Source organism: Oryzias latipes, chromosome 9 (assembly GCF_002234675.1).
Source record: "Oryzias latipes chromosome 9, ASM223467v1".
Taxonomy (NCBI): Eukaryota; Metazoa; Chordata; class Actinopteri; order Beloniformes; family Adrianichthyidae; genus Oryzias; species Oryzias latipes.
Genome location: NC_019867.2, coordinates 12,832,716 through 12,852,269, shown reverse-complemented (window position 1 = coordinate 12,852,269; position 19,554 = coordinate 12,832,716). Strand labels below are relative to the sequence as shown.

General features: G+C 38.7%; 1 protein-coding gene across 3 annotated transcripts in view; it reads right to left on the bottom strand.

Moving 5' to 3' along the window:
• Nucleotides 1-19,554, bottom strand: part of wscd2 (WSC domain containing 2) — a 45,491-nt gene that overhangs the window by 6,611 nt on the left and 19,326 nt on the right. For all 3 annotated transcript variants that reach the window (XM_023958463.1, XM_023958464.1, XM_023958465.1), the window contains exons 2-8: nucleotides 13,751-14,642; nucleotides 11,167-11,281; nucleotides 9,070-9,254; nucleotides 5,635-5,756; nucleotides 5,378-5,552; nucleotides 1,464-1,628; nucleotides 1,176-1,376 (exon numbers count right to left, since the gene is read on the bottom strand). In XM_023958463.1, coding sequence (XP_023814231.1) covers nucleotides 1,176-1,376; nucleotides 1,464-1,628; nucleotides 5,378-5,552; nucleotides 5,635-5,756; nucleotides 9,070-9,254; nucleotides 11,167-11,281; nucleotides 13,751-14,123 — 1,336 coding nt within the window. In that variant the 5' untranslated portion in view covers nucleotides 14,124-14,642. The remainder of the gene's footprint in view (nucleotides 1-1,175; nucleotides 1,377-1,463; nucleotides 1,629-5,377; nucleotides 5,553-5,634; nucleotides 5,757-9,069; nucleotides 9,255-11,166; nucleotides 11,282-13,750; nucleotides 14,643-19,554) is intronic.

Below are 19,554 nucleotides of genomic sequence, written 5' to 3'. Positions count from 1 at the left end.
AGGTGGGTGGATGTGGCTAGAGGATCATAACAAATGTGCATGAAATAGATAAAAATCTCGACAAAGTGGAATGAGTTTCCTTTTAGACTATTATGTCCTAATGAATGATCTTATTAGGAAACACTTTTAGTCATCCAGCAGACGTAAGTGAAGGGATACTGAGTCAATGAGAAGTCATGAAATGATTGCATAATAAAGAAAACTTTCAAAACAAATCTGGAAATGTGCCACACAAACGTAAACAGACATGGACATTGATTTTATTTCTTTCTTTAACATAAAAGGTTTAGATCTTCAGTTCTTACAACAACTTGAATCTATAATAAATGAAATGCGTTCCAGAGTGCTTCAATAAGGAAGAACGTGGTGTGATTTACAAGCTTAGGAATTCGAAGTCCCTTCTGAAATAGAAACAACCAGGGGATGGTTAATAATTAGGTCTTTGAACTGAAATATTTCCTTTCTTACAGTCACAAACTTAAATACTTTCTTTTAGTGTAGCTATTCTCTTTACAAAGATTAATATGTATTATGTTTTGGTTTAAATACACGCTTTTGATCCATATTGCTAAGGTATGTTGCATCTTTTGTTGTTAGCTTTGCACTTTGATGCTTAACCTTTTTAGCCCAGAAGAAATGCACAGTTAGAATCTCACTTAAGCAAGATTATGTGAAGCTCTCACTTTATGCAGATATCAAGTTGTGGCTGTAATGGGGGGGGGGGGGGTCTTGATTACTTTCACTTTAAGCTACAATAAAGCTGTTAACAAATCTCTGATACTTCAAACAATCTGCCTATTTTTTTGGTTATGTGTTTAGTTTTGCTTGATGCTTATAGGTACAGCTGTAGCAAAACTTTTTGTTAACAGTGCATCCTCATTAAATGAAGATTCCCAATAACATGATCAGTGATAACAGCAGGGACTGTCTGATTCATTTTAAAAAAGTGATACACTTTATTTAAGGTCCTACTTAAAGGTTCTTCCAAAAACTGCTTTTTTTTGCATTCTTTTTACATGAATATGGTTGATTTTTAACTTGTTTTTCTGTTTGTTTGTGTACTTCACTGAGTGAAGGTTTAAAAAAAAAAACTAAATGTAAAGCTCCCTTTTTGTGTTTTCATTCATCCATTTATCCTTCTAAAAACAAAAGAATACGCTGAACCTGCTGCTTACCTTTCCCTTTCCAGTGAGCTTGGGAGGCAAATCCAATATGCCCACCATACTTGCGGTTAAATTCTGCCATAAGGGCCTTGTATGGGTTTCGAATCATGAGGATGCTTGAATCAAAGGCTTCTATCTCCTTCTTGCCACTCTCATGTGTCTTAATGCAAATGGTCCTGCCACTCCGCCAATGATCGCGTTCTCCTTTAAAACCTGCAAAATGAGGTCAGCAGGCAGGTCAGTTTAATCCACAGATGTTGAGTTTATGAATCCTGTCAGAAATAGGAAAATAAGGCTTACCTTTGTTATAAAGTGAGCCATCAAAGTAATAGCTGCCCGTGTAGACGCCAGTGGCAAGCTCAATGAGGTGGCGAGCCCAGGTATTACCAGCTCCTGGGAAACTGGCGAGGGCGATCTGCTGTTTAGCACGAGATGGAAGAAAGTGGCGGTCCATGCAGCGGTTATCTGCCAATGAAAACACAGCAACTTTATCGATCCAATAAGTAAAACACAAACACAAACAGTTACAATTACTTTACTATATTTTAACTTTTTTTAATGGTACCCAAAGAGTAGTTTAATTGTAAAATACTGCATCTATTACTCTCTTTTTTGTCAAAAACAAAAGCTAAAATTTCCATTTAAACATGAAAAGAATTGGTTTCTGTGGTTTCTGTTGAAATATTTTACAAATACTAAAATATGTAGTTGGTTGACTCTCTTTCATTACTACTGGTCATGGGTGCCCACACTTTTTGTGGCGTGCAAGCTACTTTTGAGGTGACAAGCTCTAAAAGATCTACATATATATATCTACAGTACATCTATCTATCTATCTATCTATCTATCTATCTATCTATCTATCTATCTATCTATCTATCTATCTATCTATCTATCTATCTATCTATCTATCTATCTATCTATCTATCTATCTATCTATCTATCTATCTATCTATCTATCTATCTATCTATCTATCTATCTATCTATCTATCTATCTATCTATCTATCTATCTATCTATCTATCTATCTATCTATCTATCTATCTATCTATCTATCTATCTATCTATCGAGAGAGAGATTTTATATCTCAGGCCTCTGGTAGAGGACCCGAGCTTGGGTGAGAAACCACCCGCGGAAGGGTGAGAGGGCCGTTTATTTTTTTTATACATATTTATAATTTCCACTAATCTTAAATCAAAATTACTGTTGACTCAAAAACTACACAGTAAGAGTAAACAAATCTTTTGCTAGGACATTTTATTATGAAAAGCAGTGATGATTGTGGTCCATGGACAGGGCTCGAGAAGCGCGTGCTCCTGGAGGACACTGCTGGGTCTCAGACTCGCTTCCAATTGAGGAGGCACGCAAATTGGCCTCAATAAACCCCCCCTGCAGGGTGGTGGTGGTGACGGTGGGGGGGTTGGGGGGGTGGGGCAGCGGGGTCGCCAGAAGCCCCACATGAGGAGAAAAAAGAGAGCTCAGTGTAGTTGAACACAGTGAGGTATGTTTCAGAATATGCTCAATTAGCCGTTCTGCATGTCAATCAAGTGACATATTTGACGCCACGGATGATAATTCGCTGACAGATACATATATATTGTTTATTTATCTTTGCAATCTACCGCCGCATCCTTCGCGATTGAATGAGCACCCCTGACCTAAGTATTAGGATTTTAACAATATGCTGTTCTAACTTGACCTTAAAATGTGTCCACACTTCCAGCCTCTGTCTGAATCAGTGCACCCCTGTGGCTGTGGAGAAATATTAGCTAGCATGCTCAAAATGGAGTAGAAGATTACCTCACACAATTTTACAAGAGAGAAAGAGTAAAAAAAGGTCATGAATGATTTGGAAACTTTGGAAGACCCAGCCTAAAACCTGAGATCATGAGAAAAAAGGAAATAGTCAAGTGGTGCTGTTTTCTTGGCGCTTGTGTTCATATGCTGATTACTTAGTAGAGTTTTGTTTGGTTTTGTGCAAAAAGTGTAGAAAAAAATCCGCTCCACTACATATTTTTTAATTTAATAAATGCAGCAGCAGAATCACTCACAAACTTTGGCTTTTGTTGTTTACTGTAAACTGATTTTAGTCAGTCAACTCTTGCAGTAAGAATTATTTATTTCACAATTAAATTTTTCACATTCATTAAGTTGTCATAAACAGCTTTTCGTTTTGGCATAAGACTCTGTTCAATTCCATGAGATAATTTTCCATAAAACTTTCGGGTAACAAAAATCCCCCTTAACGGAGCCCACAGGTGGAAGCCGGGGAGGAGGGAGAGGGCGACGAATGAGCGCTGAAGGTAAGAAAGAGAATGAACAACTGTGCACCTGGGCTTAAATAGGACGCTGAGCAGTTGAGTTAACTGGCTGTACCGCCCTAGGGGAGTAACCTGTAAACACTGCTGAGTGTGCCTGCCTGAAATGTGACGAGTCGCTCATCAAAATGATTACAGTTACATTCTCAAAGAATTATGCAAAGGGTTTACGGCGAGAGCATCATAAAAATCAATAAATTATTACTTTGCAAAACATAAAGTGGGTGTAAAAGAGACTCCATTGTTTTAACAAAAACACGAAGAAAACAAAGCTATTCTAACTATTCTGAAGCTAAAAATCTATTTTTATGGATATACAAGTAAGGAGAGAGCATTTATCTTTCACACATTTGATAGCAGTAGTCTCAACTTATCAGCATCAAATTTGCAGAAGAAACAAAACAAAACAAAAAAATTTTTTTACAACTCAATATATTTAAAAATGATCTCTTTATGTTTGACTGAATTAATCTTTGTGTGATCGTGTGCTCAGCTTAGATCCCAAACTTCTTCTTTAAGTTACTTATGCTAAAGATGTTCGTTAGAAATGTAAGAATAGAGGCAACATAACAGGTTAGGTGTCAGTATCAATGCCCAGTCTGTCACAGAGCCAACAGAGGAAGAGCCTCACATAAAGCCGCTCATGTTTTCTACGCAATGTGTCATCGTTCTTCAATTTGTTCAGAAAACATTCTTTGTGAATTCATTTTCCTTGTGAAAAAGGACATCTTCCTTATTTTCAATGCTTTCTAATGAACTAAAACATATTTTAGCAGCTCATGTTTGCTCTTGAGAAGTGGGAAATCTATTTTCTATGTACATCTCCTGTGAAGCTATTTACAAAATAAGGAATAAAAATGATAATTTCTGTGAAAAACTCATTTAATAGCCCAATTTTTTTGGGCCTTTTGCACAATTTAACCCTTTATGTCTCACTGGTAACATCACCTGACAAGTCACAGGATCATAAACTGCAACTAAACGATTGGATGATTGTTGCATAATTGTACTGTTTATGTGATAAATTACAATGATCACTATCACCGTGAGCATTTTCTGATCATTTCAGATTTTATGTAATTGTTAAATCCACTTTTGACATTAGTTTGTATTCTATGCGTTTTGAACTCCAAATAAAAAACAGCATTAGGATTATTGGTTTGTTTTTAATATTAATGATAATTATTCAATAATTAATTGACAGTGAGAAAAGTTCAGAAATAAAATATCAAATAACCAAAGAATAAAATTATTTTTAAGTATAGATGAATTTAGAGTAACGTCAAACGTCTGTTTGCTATGATGGAAATGAGGTCTAATAAAGAGATAAATATTTTAGACTTTTTGCAATGATAAAGACCTCTCTCAGGGAAAGATAATGAAGCAGTCAGAGATATTTTAATAAAAGCTCAGTGATTCACATCACTATTTAAGACTAATTCTCATCATTATCTGCTATTTGGATCATGTCCATTAGGATTGGGGACTAATTTATGCTGGTTTATTAATTACTGTCTCCTTAGCCATTACTTTTCTCATTTGTATTAGATAGGGTTAAACTGGCTAACAAATAAAATCAAATTACTAGTTATTCTTTAGCTTATTATTTTTCCAGGCAGGTACTCAAAATCAGGTGTTAATATAGAAGCAGTCTGATTTTATTTCACTCAGTTAAGCACACTCAGTTTTAATCACACTCAGTTAAGTGTGCTTGAGCCTAAAGTTTAGTCATTGTAGGCTGGAATCACTAGATCCCTGTTCATGTGTTCATGTTTGTATAATCACATGTAGGACACTGACATAACAAGATTGAATCTAAAACCTGGCCTTTCACAGCTCAAACTGCAGACCCTCAGAGTCTCAAGACATGTGATGTGCACTTCTGAAACTTTTACCTTGGACCTGCGTCTGGTACACAACAAAGAACTGGTCATTCCAACAGCTTTCAAACTCCTCGCCTGGACATCGATGGAGACACATATCTTCATCCTCGAGGTCATGAAGGGAGAACAGAGGAGTCGGGAAGCCACAGTAACACCGGTCCCTGCCCAGAACTGCCAGTGATTTCTCCTGACACAAAAAGCCATTATAAGAACATGACCCGATGCACATATATGCTTTTCCTGGAGAAACACAAGCATTGTCTCCTCACCCTCTCCGTGCACATGTCCACGCACTTGTCCACGGACATGTTTTGGATGACGGCACTGAAGGGGAGAGCCATCGTGACGTTTTCTGGCCGGCGGAAGCACCCTTTGAAAATGGCACTGCCATCTGAAAGAACAAGAGAACCGGGTGGTTACAAACCTGCAGGAGAACACACAAACGAAATACCTCAGCCTCCATCAGAGCCAACAACTCCTGATGGTGGGATCCCACTGGGAATCCTTTCTGGTCTACTGAGCCCTTGACCTGTCACCAGCACCAAAGCAATGACAGCATTTAAATTCCTGCTGAGTTTCGAGGACACGGAGCCTCCCTGACTCAGTAAATGGATAAGTTATGTTGTGCACTTCTAAAGTTACAGCCTTTCCCACCCGAGGTCTGGTTTACATTTTACGTGTTTTGACTATCTCTTTTTATTTTTTTTTTAGCCCTGTCAATTAACTAATGCTGTGTGGGTCCTGGCTATTCATAAACAATCAGATCGGTGACACAGTTACTGAAACAATTTGTTTTCAGCCTAGCACTAATTCCAGTAATCACAATAATCTTTTGTCAAACACAATGACAGGAAGATAAAGCAGGTTTCCCTCCTGAGTGAACTGTTTCTCACCCAGAATCACAACTCTTCAACAAAATTTCATTTTATCCACTCTTTTTTTTTATATCTATTTTAGCTGTCAATGTGTCAGCAGTCCTGATACACAACACTTCAAAATCGGGCTCCACTGTCAGAATAACCAAACACACAGCCCATAACTGTGACAGATGATGTGAGGACAATTTGCTTACTCAGACATATATAAATATTAAGACCAAGCTATTAGGCCGTAGAAGTCCTTTCCAGCAAAGCGCCTGCCGCCAGCATCAGAGGGTAACCATGACGGATGAGCTCACCTCAACATTTCTTTACTGAAGGGATTAACTAAAAGGGCCATTGCAGCTTAAAACAAGTAAACATGTCATGCAAAGTAGCTCAAGATGTGAAGCAACCTCATGTTTTATTCACTTTTGACATTTTCCTCCAAAAAAAATGTGGGTTTTGTGTAAAGTTCAGACTCCCTGGAGTCAGTCTGCAGTGGCTCCTTCTGCTGTGGTTCAAAGGGGAAATGTTTTCTGCTGATGTGTCCTCATTTCACAACAACACAGCTTGTGAACTCTTGTCTTGCTATGTCATTGCATTTATTTTTGTTATTTTGGTTTCCATGTGTGTCTGCTCTGTTTAATGTGCAGTTTAATTGAGGAGTGACTGATAGTAGTGTCAAAGCAAAAATAACTGAATCTGTTCAATTTAAGTTTTTTCAAATATTCTATTTATGATATAACACAATTTGATTGAAATCCTCTCTAAATTCAGTTTTTGTTTGGTATATCATGCTATTCTACGGCTTTCAGAGTAAACTTAAAACCATATATGTGATAATATATTACTTTTGAAACACTAAAGAACGTTATTTTCGCAACTCCTTTTCCTACCCGGAAGTAAGACGACTGAATTTCGGAGGCACTGCCTTTTACGCCCATTTCATGACATCAACCAAGAGCCGGCCTCAGCAGTGTGTTTGCGTTTTGCCCACAAAAACAAACATCCAAACCTTTTGTAAAGATCGATGTACTTTTCGTGAAGCCTTACACTCTTGACCCTAGTGTCCTGTCCGGAAGAGGTACCCCAAGGATGACTGCGGGAAGTTTCTGACTGGTAAATGAAAAGCTAAGTTTCTTTCATACTGTTGCATTTATTATGGAACTAAGAAATGTCATGCTGCTGTCCATTTTTATAGGTGTGCATGTGGGAATTGACAAACAATGTCCACTGAGGGGAAATCGTTTGCTGCCTGGAAATTCCAATGGTAACAGTTGTCACAGCTACTAGTTCAATACATATTCTTATCCTCTATGTGCTAAAATGAAAGCGCTTTGACGACCACCGCTAGGTCCGTGGAAAAAGTGTGTGGGTGTGTGTGTTAAGCTGGGGGCGGTGCTGGCAGCGAAGATTTCTCCTGGAAGTGACTGTTCACACCTATGAACGTGGGGACCCAATCATTCTTGAGGATTGGGATGGGAGAGGAATGCTCAGAGATTATAATAAACTTAAAAGCTCCAAAAGGTTGATTTTGCATAATATAGGCTCCTTAAATAACAACTGATTCAAACAAAGGTGGAATTTTCATTTAAAAAATAATTTCTAAAAATTGCTTCTTGCCTGATCAATAAAAGAAAAATATCCATTTATAAGTTTGATAACCTGATTAATCTTTTTCTCAAAATCTAGTCCTGGTGAGTGAGGACACTAGCAAGAAGCTATGGGTTCCATCTCCCACCTTTACACTCTCAAGTTTTCCTAGTTCAAGATTTCAGCTAGTGTTATTCAGCTTTGCTCTCATATTATTAAATTGACTATAAATATGAATTACTTTGCATTTATTCTGTTTTTGTGTTCCTCATTGCAAGTTGTAACTTAATGAGGGCTTGTCTAGGATTTGAACCTCATGAAAGATTCATATCAAGAAGATCATAACAATCTCAAACAAAATGTTGACATGACTCATACATATATACAATGGTTGCTCAACTAGTAAAAGTCAAACCATGCAAGAATAATGGCAAAAATGAGGTAAATCCCACAAAACAGCCGCCTTAACACATCCTCTGGATTTCCTCTTTGATGGTCTGACCATGGATCATATGACTGAGATTAGGGTTAGAGTTGAAACCCCAGCATGAGGAGCTGACACAGCCGTTTCAAAATGGGCACAGAGAGCAGAAAAAGCAGAAATGAAAAGAACAACAAACAAACAGCAGTGGAGAAGGAAAGATGAGCTTCACAGATGAGACAAAGATTCAGTTCATGAACTGAATAAGTGGATGTTTCTGAGAAGTGGTGGGTAGATGAGAAGAGGGAAGTGCAAAGCAAGAAATGGGAAAGTGTGAAATTTGTTCACCAAATAAAAAAAAATTTTTTTTTTAGGTTTCAAAATGTAAAAAAAATTCCAGGGAGGAAGAACACCCTAGTTTTGTACAAATGACCTCAAAACTAGCATAAAATTCTGCCAAAATGGAATAAAGAAGACACTTTTTCACTTTTGAGTCTTTAGGATGCAGATCACGGCTGACTGCATACTGTAGGTAGAACAGCTCCCACAGGAAAGAGGTGAACAGCAGAGCAGTCTGCTCCCAAATGTGGCTCCAACCAAAAATATATCTAATGTTTTTCCACAGAGCAGCCAGGGCTGCTCCTCTATGATCAAAGCTGCATTTATGAAGCTGTAAGTCGCACAACATTTTGGAGTCTTTCTCATGGAGGAAGCATGAAATTCAATCTTGAAACACATTTTGTAATGACTTGAGGGGAAAAAACAACCTTGTCTTATGGTTTCTGCATGAAAGCGCTCATGGTGTGTGTGAAGCAGAGTGTCAGGCTCACAGCGGCGGGCTGACTCCTGGCTCAGCTCCAGCCTATAGATGGACAGTCTGTTGGCTCCTCCGCACACGTTGCTCTTCTCTCCCTTACACTGCATGCTGCATTCGCTGTCAGAGACGTTGGATGCCTGAATCTTGTGGCCACAGTAGCACTCTGCTCCAAACTCCAGGCCTGCATACATGTATCCTCTGGTGGGCAAAGAAAGGATCAAAAATCAGAAAGAGATTAATCTTTATTTTTCCTAATTCCGCTCCTGCGATGTAATCAATTACAAACAATGTCGAAAGCACACACCAGGGAAGCAAAGACATAAACACACAAACACATTACAGTAAAGTAAGATATTTCTCCTGTGACTGAGAACTAGCTGCAGGCCTCAGCAGCAAAACCAATTATAAATGTGTGGAGAGACCTATACTCGGAGAGGTGTTTTTCCGTATGGAGGATTTGACTCCCAAGTGGACTCTAAGGCACAATTAGACACAGAACATTCTCCCAACACAGGACAGGTCTTTTTGACTGTCGCTCACACCTCAGCCTATTTGTGCTGCTATGTGTTGCCCCTCATTTTTTTTGTCTGTTTTATTAACCTGCCCCTCTGTGAGTTAAGACAGGCAGGCTGTAATAAGCCAAGAGGAGACAGGGGAGCTGAAAACAAGCATCTTCTTCTGCTCCTCTGCAAATCAGTCAGGGGTGTAATTCAATGTAGTTGATAGAGCCGTCTCTGGTATTCCGCAGGGAGGGAAAAATAGGAGCAGATGAAGATGGCGAGGCAGCTGAGGGAGACAGGAAATGAGGGAAACAAAAAGCTAACGAAACATGGAGATAAATGCCTCCTAAACTGACGCACAATCTTCCATTTTTACACGTTTCTGCTGCATGACAACAGCGGAAATCAAAGTGTCCTGTTTTGATCAGTCATTTTCGACACTCATAATCTGATTCAAGAAGATAAGGCTCAGGGAAAACAATTCATAACACAAATATTGGTGTTGATGGCCTAACAGATTAATTCACACTTCACAGACAATTTGGTAATGGAACAGGCAGAGGCAACCCCCCTCTCCCCCATTGCTCATTTACAGCTAAAATTAGCACATGGAAATTGTTTTTGTTTTTTTAGTACCGGCACATTAATGAAAAGGCTGTTGTGTAAACTACTTATTATCATTATGGGCTGAGGTGAAATAAGTTAATAAATCTGACACTTCTATACCTGCTCATAGAGAATAAAGAAAACTTCTAAAAAAAAGTTAGCTTCAGGAATTTTTTTAAAGACCCACTTCGACAAACATCATGCTTTTTGTGTTTCTAACATGTTCTTGTGGCATTTTTATCATGAAAAAGGTCATTTATAAAGAAAGTTGAGCTTTAAATTGCATTTCTGAGTATAACGCTATTCATTGTGAATTCAGAATAGATGAAAAAACGCAGTTTGACAAAGAGAATATTTATAACAGAAAATACACTGGACAGGCCACAACCTCCCTGTTCTGTTGCATTCTGATGCATTCACTTGTAGACAAATAAATCCATTTACGTCTTTGTTTCATCATCCAAGCCGGCATCTGAATCAAATCTTTACGGCTGTTTAGCTCCAATTTTGCTCGCCATTTTTGCTGCACCAGTAACTATAGGTTGGGCAGTGTGAGGGGCTGTAAGGTAGCAGGAGGGTGTGTAGATAGATGGATAGGGAAATGAGGGCAGGCTTACTCCACGCCAACAGTACCGCCCACAACTCAGAGACAAATTTCTGATCAACCACTGTCGCTCTGCAGAAACTACAGACTTTCCTGGAAAACTGCACAGTTTTTTTTTGTTTTTAGCAATCAAAAGACCATTTGGAAGGCTTTTACAATAAAGGATGATCAGAGTGGGTCTTTAAATCTTTGTGTGTCGTGTTCTTTTGAAGAATAGCAAAGTGTGTTTTATCTCTATGGGGTGGTGATGTCTTAGACTGTTAAATGGGAGTATCTGAGAGTTAACTTTCTCTTAGTGAACGTATTGAAAGTAATTTGGGGTCGAGCTGTGACTTGAAGATACTTGACAATAAATAAAAGAATAGACTGATGAGGTTTGGGTGGTTTGCTTGTGTCATACCTTTCAGCACAGTTGTCCTGGCAACGAAATACAGTCATTTTTTTGTAGTCAAAAAAAGAAACTCCTCTCAGCGCTCTTTTCTGAGTGTTGTCAATGTAGCAGCCAATGTACTTTGCTGGAAAACAGAAAGAAAAATAATACAATAGATCAACATAAATATGTAGGATGAATTTTTATTTACAGAAATATGAAAACGTGTTTCAACTTCAACAGAGACCTCCAGTCAAACCATCAACTGTGGTTTTCAGCAACGGCAGCAGAAGCTGCACAGAGTTGTAACATAGGACGGCAGGAGTGTAAAGTAGGGCAAAATACTGATTTATTCATAAGGACACACATCTCCTTCTAGTGGCCTGCTAGTGTAGTGGCAGTTATCTCGCTGCATTTTTCAGAAGCACATGGGGGCTGGGCTCCAGTCAACTTCTGCAGCAGGACACAGGGACCCTTTAACAGCTTCTTAACTGTCCTGTTTAACTGAAAAACAAAAGCCCCTGAAATAAACCTCTCACCATCTGTGCTATTACGGCTCTCAGCCTCTGTAAATGGCAGGATGAGGCAGGAATAGAGGCGACTGCATTACTTTAATTGTTCTAGTCTAAAGGCCTGCATTTGAACAGCATGTGGTGTGCTGCAGCATGTGGTAATCTTCCTCCTCTGCTTTGCTGCTGATCTGGAAATTAATCTCCATTTAACATAATGCAGCTTTGAATACTTTAAATGACATATTTTTGGTTGTGAATAACGTAAGAGTAAATGCAGTGATACTTGAGATGCATTCGAGTCCATTTGTTGATTGATGGTGGTGTGTTAGGTGTATTATTTCCCCCCTCTCCAAGCGCACAGTAGTCAGTAAGTCATGCAATAGACAGTGCTGTTGCACCACGCTTCACAAAAAAACTGTGCACGTGCTGCAGTGTGCTTCTCACACTGGAATGTTCCCTTCAGATTATACTCAGAGCCAAAGATTGCATTTGGAATATGAAGACAAGAAAAACAAACTCCCTCATCCTTTAAGTAGGAGAGCGGTGAATATTTCTAAGGCTGCAGAGAAAGAAAAGGTGGAGAAAATAAATACTTTTAAGCTACTAATTACTGTGTCATCCCGGGAGGTTAGTGTTGCAGAGAAAGCTGAATGGAAGGAAAATGATGCCTCCAGACTAAAGGACATAATTTGATCAGATAAGGCAAAGCTTGGATGTACAGTTTAAACACATCAGGACACCAGCTGGCTTACCTCTCCTTGTCTGACCTTGTAATAGAAAGACAAACATTTTCCTTTAATATTCTACTCCACGTCACGCAAAAATGGATGTTTCGCTGTTCTGCCTGACATGTTTTGAAAGGGAATCGGTTATTTATTTTCTTTTCTGGTTTGACCTTTGTCGTCCACGTGAATGTTGGAGATTTTATCAGAGTTTTGAATCAGTCCAGCCACACTCCAACTCATACAAAAAGAGCAGCAGTGGATCACACTTACATACTGTATTTATGGACTGTATGGATTCACCACCTGCCTGTATGGCACTCTGGACAGAAACCAAAAACCCACATGATTATGTTGGTGCTGCAGCTAAAGTCTATCCTGACCCAATGAGTAGAAGATCCATTATCCCATCTGTGTTCAAACCAGAAATCTTTATTCTTTATTGTCTTCTGCACCATGTTAAAGCTGACCTTAAACTGCTTAAAGATAATTCCCTCTTTTTTCTCAAGATATCTATATTCTATCACCTATAAGAATCGGAAATCTAAGATTTAAAACCTGAAACAGATTTTAAATTAAAAAGGAATCAAATAAAGTCAGAATTTTGCTATTATAATTTTACAGTGTATTTTATAACTAACCCAATTACATAAAAAAGTTCATATAAATAGCTATAATTTTCTGAATCTGAATTTCCTTTATACTCATTTGATACACAACAAAAATTATGAAGCTGTCCAGGGGTTTAACAGCATAAAGTATAAAGTTATAAAGTTAGGCTTGTAAATAAAATAAAAATTGAAACATAGCATACAACTTTTAATATTATAACTTTTAAGACCAAGAGTTATTTCGCTTTGAGATATAAGATTAAAAAATGTTTTAAAAAATGATTGAAATGCTTAGAATATGTATTTCGATGAGCTACTTGGACTTTGATTTAGATGGTTGTAATAGAGCAGGACAGTTCAGGTTCTAACGTTTAAGCCCTGCACAAACACATCCCATCTGCAGTTTTCACAAAGGTGAGTCATACGTCATTCTCACAGTGCATTTACATGTAAACCTTGTCTGAAAGGATTGTGCAGTAACACTGCTTATTGTCAAGACTGCAAATCCTGCAGTCATTAAGATGTTATGAAAATCTGAAACTGTGCTCAGCGGCAAAAGGCAAAGCTTCTCATCCCCACAGATTGTGATACCCTTGAAGAAGTGAAGAAAGACGGAGTGGTTTGATCACAATCATCTTCTAAATGCCCTCTCCAGAGATCTCCACGGGACCAAATAAAGCACGGCTTTCCTCACAGCTGCAGCAAACCAAATATTTCACACTTTTATTTCCGCAACATCAATAACAAAAGCGTGCAGCATTTATCTCACCTCTTCCATCTTCCATGTCTTTGGCATTTCGTCCTTTCAGTGCCCGATTCCAGCTGCTGGTGTAGTCTCCCCCTCTGCGCATACTTTCCTCATGTCCACTCTTCCTCGCCCAACGCGGACCGAACCGTCTTGCAGGTCTGCGTGTCACTCTGCTCATGATGCCGAGGCCGCGGATGTCTGATGAGGTCCGGCCGCCCAACTCTGAGGCTACAACAGAGTCCCGGCTTCCTCTTGTACCAGGAAAGTTGTCCCCGATGATGCCGGAGTGGAGGAAGACGAGGCTCCCGGCTGTCAGGTAGAGGAGGATGAGGGAGAAAAATCGGACAGGTTTCCTGCGGAAGTAGCGCTGGATCTTCAGGAGAGGCTTGGCCATGGCCCATGCCAGTGATGACAACTCATAAAGGAGGAGAATCAAAAAGGGCTCTCGTTTTGCCCCCAAAACTGGCCCACTGGACACACAAAAAAAACAACAAAAATCTCAACAAAAAAAAGAAAAAACAGCCCAACGGTTTTAATTGAAGGTGATGAGCTAAACAATCACATGAAGCTCAAGTGTGAGTCAAAAAGAAGAGGGTTAGCATGGATGCTTGCTGCTCCTCCGTCCACATGGCAGCGAGAGTGCATTCCCACTGACAGTCCAACTCTCACGGCTGGCTGTGGGGCCACAGCGTGAAAGGTGAGCAGCTCAGGATGAAAGATGATCGCTCAACGCTGCTTTCACTCCACTTATCAGCCTTTACAGAGATGTCACACCAGCACTGCAGTGGCACTTTCTCCCACGCTGCGCGGAAGGAAGAGAGCTTTATTTACCAGCTGAACTGAAATCCTTCAGCTTTTTTGTAACTGGCTATTCACTGAGATGATCCTGGAGACACAGGGTGTGACTCACCATCTGCATCAAAGACAAAGAAGAAAAGAAAAATAAGCACACCCGAAAGAGCTTAATCTAATGAAAACAGAAATATAACAAGAACAGGCTAGAAGAAATAAACAGATATGAAACTATGCAGAAAATGGCCGGAAAAAACATACTTTGTAAGATACAAACAAACTGATTTTAACTTTCATAAAAACTGATTAAATTCAAATTAATTGCAACACAAAGGAAAGATGCAGTGTGGAATTATTCAGAAACACATATCTATTTAAACCCGTGAATTATTTGTAAAAAAAAAAACCTAATTGACGCTGGATAGCAAAGACATGATAAAACTCTGCCCTGAGGCATTTCCACTGAACTGTCCAAGATCTTTCGGGTGGGGAATAATCATTTTCTTTTACTTATTTCTTTTACAGAGTCACTGATTATTTTTTTTTCTTTCCTTGGCAGACTCTCCAGATTCCTTGTAGTCTCCCTCAAAGGCGTCTTTGTTCTGTGAGGTTACAATTGGAAGGTGAAATGCAACTCTCCTCAAGGTCAGGGAATTTTCCAGAACATTTGTAGTAACACTCGGCCTTATGGCCTACATTCCGCACCCGTTTGGATCGGCGCCGTTCCCGCCACCTGAAACCCGAATAGTGCTGCAGACCCCTCTTTGGTTTTCAAGACTTTTCCTCCACAAGAGTTTTTTATTCTTAACGTAGCAAGTGTAGGAAGCCTTAGGCGACAAAAGAATTGTAACAAGCTTCAACAATCTGCAGCCTCTGCACAAAAACACAACCCTGAATTTAGTTGACATATCAAAAATCTATTCCAACCGTGTGTTTACTAATTTGACAAATGACATGACAAAAAGAGAGAAATTAATTGTTTTTCTGAATGTTGTTCATTTGCTTAAACAAATACACATTATAAATTAATGATAGGAAAAAAGTTACTTCGACAAATGAAGCCAAAAACCATTCAAATCACAAATAAAACAATGTAATTATGACTAAACAAAAGTCTAATTAGCCAAAAAAAAACAAAAACAAACAAACAACATCATTGAAATGTTTTGTAAAAACCTGTCTATGAGACAAAAAGGGAAAACATTTTGGCAGATTTGACCCTGCAAATCATATTATTTTGCTGCAAGAATCTGAAAGCTTCAAAGGCGCATGTAGAACCAGAGCTGCCTCTGATGCCTTGTTTAACATTTCATCAAGATGGTTCAGAGGTTTGGGATTGTGAAAGTTCATTTACATTTTTGTGATGGCAAGAATTTACATATGAAGCCTTCAGCGTACGCATGTCAGAAACTGTCATTATGTCCAACCATCATCTTTAATGCAAATAACGAGGACTAAAACAACTTTGGTGAATGTTTTATGATAGGATTTATTTATTTTCTGCAGTAAAAAAGAAGAAATTAGGGATTTAACTTCTGTTCCTTTGGTTTTTTTTATACACTTTTTTAACTTGTTCAATTTGTGTGAGGATTTTCCTCTGTCCGCAGTCACACTAAGTTAAGTGTGATGTTTTTTGTAGATTTAAGTATTTATTAGTAATTTGTTTTTGTTCACATCCATTTAGTTTTCACAGTCCTGCATGTATTTGTGTTCTCATTCATGCAAGCAAGCAATCGTTTGTATAAATCCACACACATATTCATACACACACACACACACACACACACACACACACACATTCATACACACCCACACACACACACACCCACACCCACACACACACACACACACACACACATTTACATACATACATATATATATATACACAGAAAGAAATATGAATATATTTCTAACCATTGTATAAAATGGGACAGAACAATGGAATTATACATGCACGCACAGTGCACGGCTGCACGGTGGCACAGTGGTTAGCGCTCTTGCCTCACAGCAAGAAGGCCTCCAGTTCAAGTCCCAGCTGGGGGACGTGAAAAACTACATCAAGAGGGGACCTTTCTGTGTGGAGTTTGCATGTTCTCCCCATGCATGCATGGGTTCTCTCCAGGGTCTCCAGCTTCCTCCCACCATCCAAAAACATGCTTCATAGGTTAATTGACCATAGGTATGAGAGTGAATGGGTGTGTGTTTTTGTGGACATTCTACCCATTCTACAGACTGGCGACCTGTCCAGGGTGTCCCCTGCCTTCGCCCACAAGATAGGCTCCAGCAACCCCGTGACCCCGAAAGGGAAAAACGGTTAAGAAAATGAATGAATGAATGAACATATGTTAAATAAATAAAATAAAATGGATTATATGTGAAAAGAAATTTAGATTAAAATGAAATATGAATTTGCTAAAACTAGATCAAACTTGAATACATATGGCTTTGTCATTACAAATATAGAACTTTCTACTTACTTAAGTTATAGTGATTTCTAATTCATAGTTATGGAAACTTTTTAGAATGTATTGCAGACATGAGATGCAGAAATAGAAGCATTAAGTAAGAAATGTTCTTAAGAATCACTTGGGAAGTGGTGAGCAAAAGGTTTCAGGCTTGAACCTCTGACTAGAGGTTTGCTGGTTCAGATTCCTGTACCACCGGGGTTAGATCTGGGTGGAACAGAAACTCAGTAGTGTTTGCTTCACCCTTGTGAGGCTTTTGACCCTTGATATTCAGTGAGAGGAGCCTCTCAGAGGATAGTGGTTAGTCTGGTGGAAAGCTGAATAAAACCCAGGTGTGAGAATTTGAACAGTCCAGTTAAGGTCATTCAGCTTTAAACAGATATAAAGTTCAAAAGAAAGAAACCAACAAAACAAAAATAAAAAAAACATTATACTCTCTCAGATACTTAAAAAAAGTATATAAAATTTAATCTTTTTGATTTTCAGGCTATCTTGACTTTTTTTTGTAAAATTACGTTTTATATTTATATATAATGTAGTTAAACAATGTTTTTTTCCCTCTACAAAATCCTGAAGTAAGCAGTACAAATTCTGTAGAAGTGAGGATGAGTCATTCAACAAGCAGAAAATACACTAGATTCAAATAAAGAGTTCTTGACATTCTCAAAATATAAGAAAACTGAAACCTTTGAATTTATTTGGGGGAATTCTTCGAAATATTTGAACAGCATCCAGGTCTGCAGAAGTACAGCTGAACTGTCTTACATATTTGGGCTTATCAGCTTTCTCGGAAGGAGTTAGATGAGAAAGTTTATGCTTGTTTTTCGTCTCAGGCTAAAACAAAAGCCGGGGGCAGCAGCACTTCTGCGTTGCTTTACACAAATAGAAACAAGAACTAATTAATACCTTGGTTAATCATTCATGAAAGCTTAAATTTCTTTCGGATCATTCTCCTTTTCAAACAGAATAGACTCCATTCCTGAGGGCTGCGTCTGTGTTTCAGATAAATAATCCATCATTCCTTCACATCCACAGTTCAGCAGCTGTACAAACATTATTGGAAGGTTGCCCCCACACCTAACTGATGATGCAGTGTCAGCATGCTCAGTTCTGATGGCGGATGATTAATATTTGAGTAGGAATGAGATATGGCGTCTTCTCTAACAAGGCTCTCTTTGTTTCTAAAAATGGATTGTGCTGGGGTAGAGTTTTATAAAAGTTCAAGTTACAAGGCCACAAAGACAAAGAAAACGTCTCAGTTCAACATACCGCTACCTTTCATTGCCAACTTGCCACCGAGGGGTTATTTTTCTCCTTGAAAATGTCTGGTGGTCCTCACTTGTGCAAAAGGTGAGACTGGTTTTGCATATTTTAAGCTGTGATAGTTGCAGGTAAATACTGATGCTATGCTCAGGTCAGGACATACAAAAGCTTTATTAAATAGAATTGTTCAATGGAAAATGTATTCTGTAAAAGCATGGCAGGTTTTTGGGTTTTATTGAGCACAGAGATCTTTTTTCTAAAATGAATCAAACCAAATCAAACCTTATTTGTAAAAAAAAAAAAAAAAAAAAGCTCTTCCGAAAACCATGCAGCACAAAGCGCTTTAAAGTTAAAAATAAGAAGACAAACAAAATAAAACATTTAAATTAAAACCACCCCTTTGCCCTCCCCATCCCCTCCACTGACACACGCACCCCGTGTGTCCATACACATACATATAGGCATGAAAACATGTGATTATAAAAGAGTGTTATGGCTTGGCTCATCTGTGAGGAAACAGTATACTGGGAATCTGTTGGAGCCAGCTCAGCCACAGGAGCATCACCACACCGCCCACCCAGATGGAGACAAAGTGCTCGACCATTAGGGTTCATGCAGTCCTCTAAGTCAGTGCTGCCTAATCTGGCCTGCTTTTCTGCAATCACTGTCAAACTTCCTGACAGCTCCTCACTCATCCATAAGGCACAGTCAGCAAAATCTTCCTTATCCCTTGTGCTATCCTAGGCACTTGACCATTGGGAGTTGGGTCATCTAGACCCACTAGACAGTGCGCTAAACCTTTTTTCTTCAATGATTTGTGATCTTCACTGGTGTCGATGGATTACATGAAATCTTTCCACCTTTATCCACCTTTTTCATGGTAGGAATAGCACGTCAATGTAAGGGTGGGGTCATCTAAGATAGCACAAGGGTTAAAGGGATGTCCAACGATTGGTTGTTCCTAAATTGTGGGCTATATTGGGGAACTTAATAGAATACTTGCAAAAAGATGCAACAAATCTCTGCACATTTGAGGTTAGCAGAGTGCAGAGGATGTATTGTGTTGTTTTAATTATGAATGTTACTGTCATTCTTGGTCTGGTCCGCCTTGTAAAAGATCTATGATCTCTATGAGGCTGACTTAAGTCAAAATGAAATGCACATAAATAACATAAAGTTGTGAAACATAATTTAAAGAAAGTAATTTTTTTTATTTTTTTCAGCAGATTGATTTAGTTCGCACAAAGTTCACGAGAAGACGACAAATTGTCACCAGGTGGTGATTAAGTATTTCCAAGTCCCAGC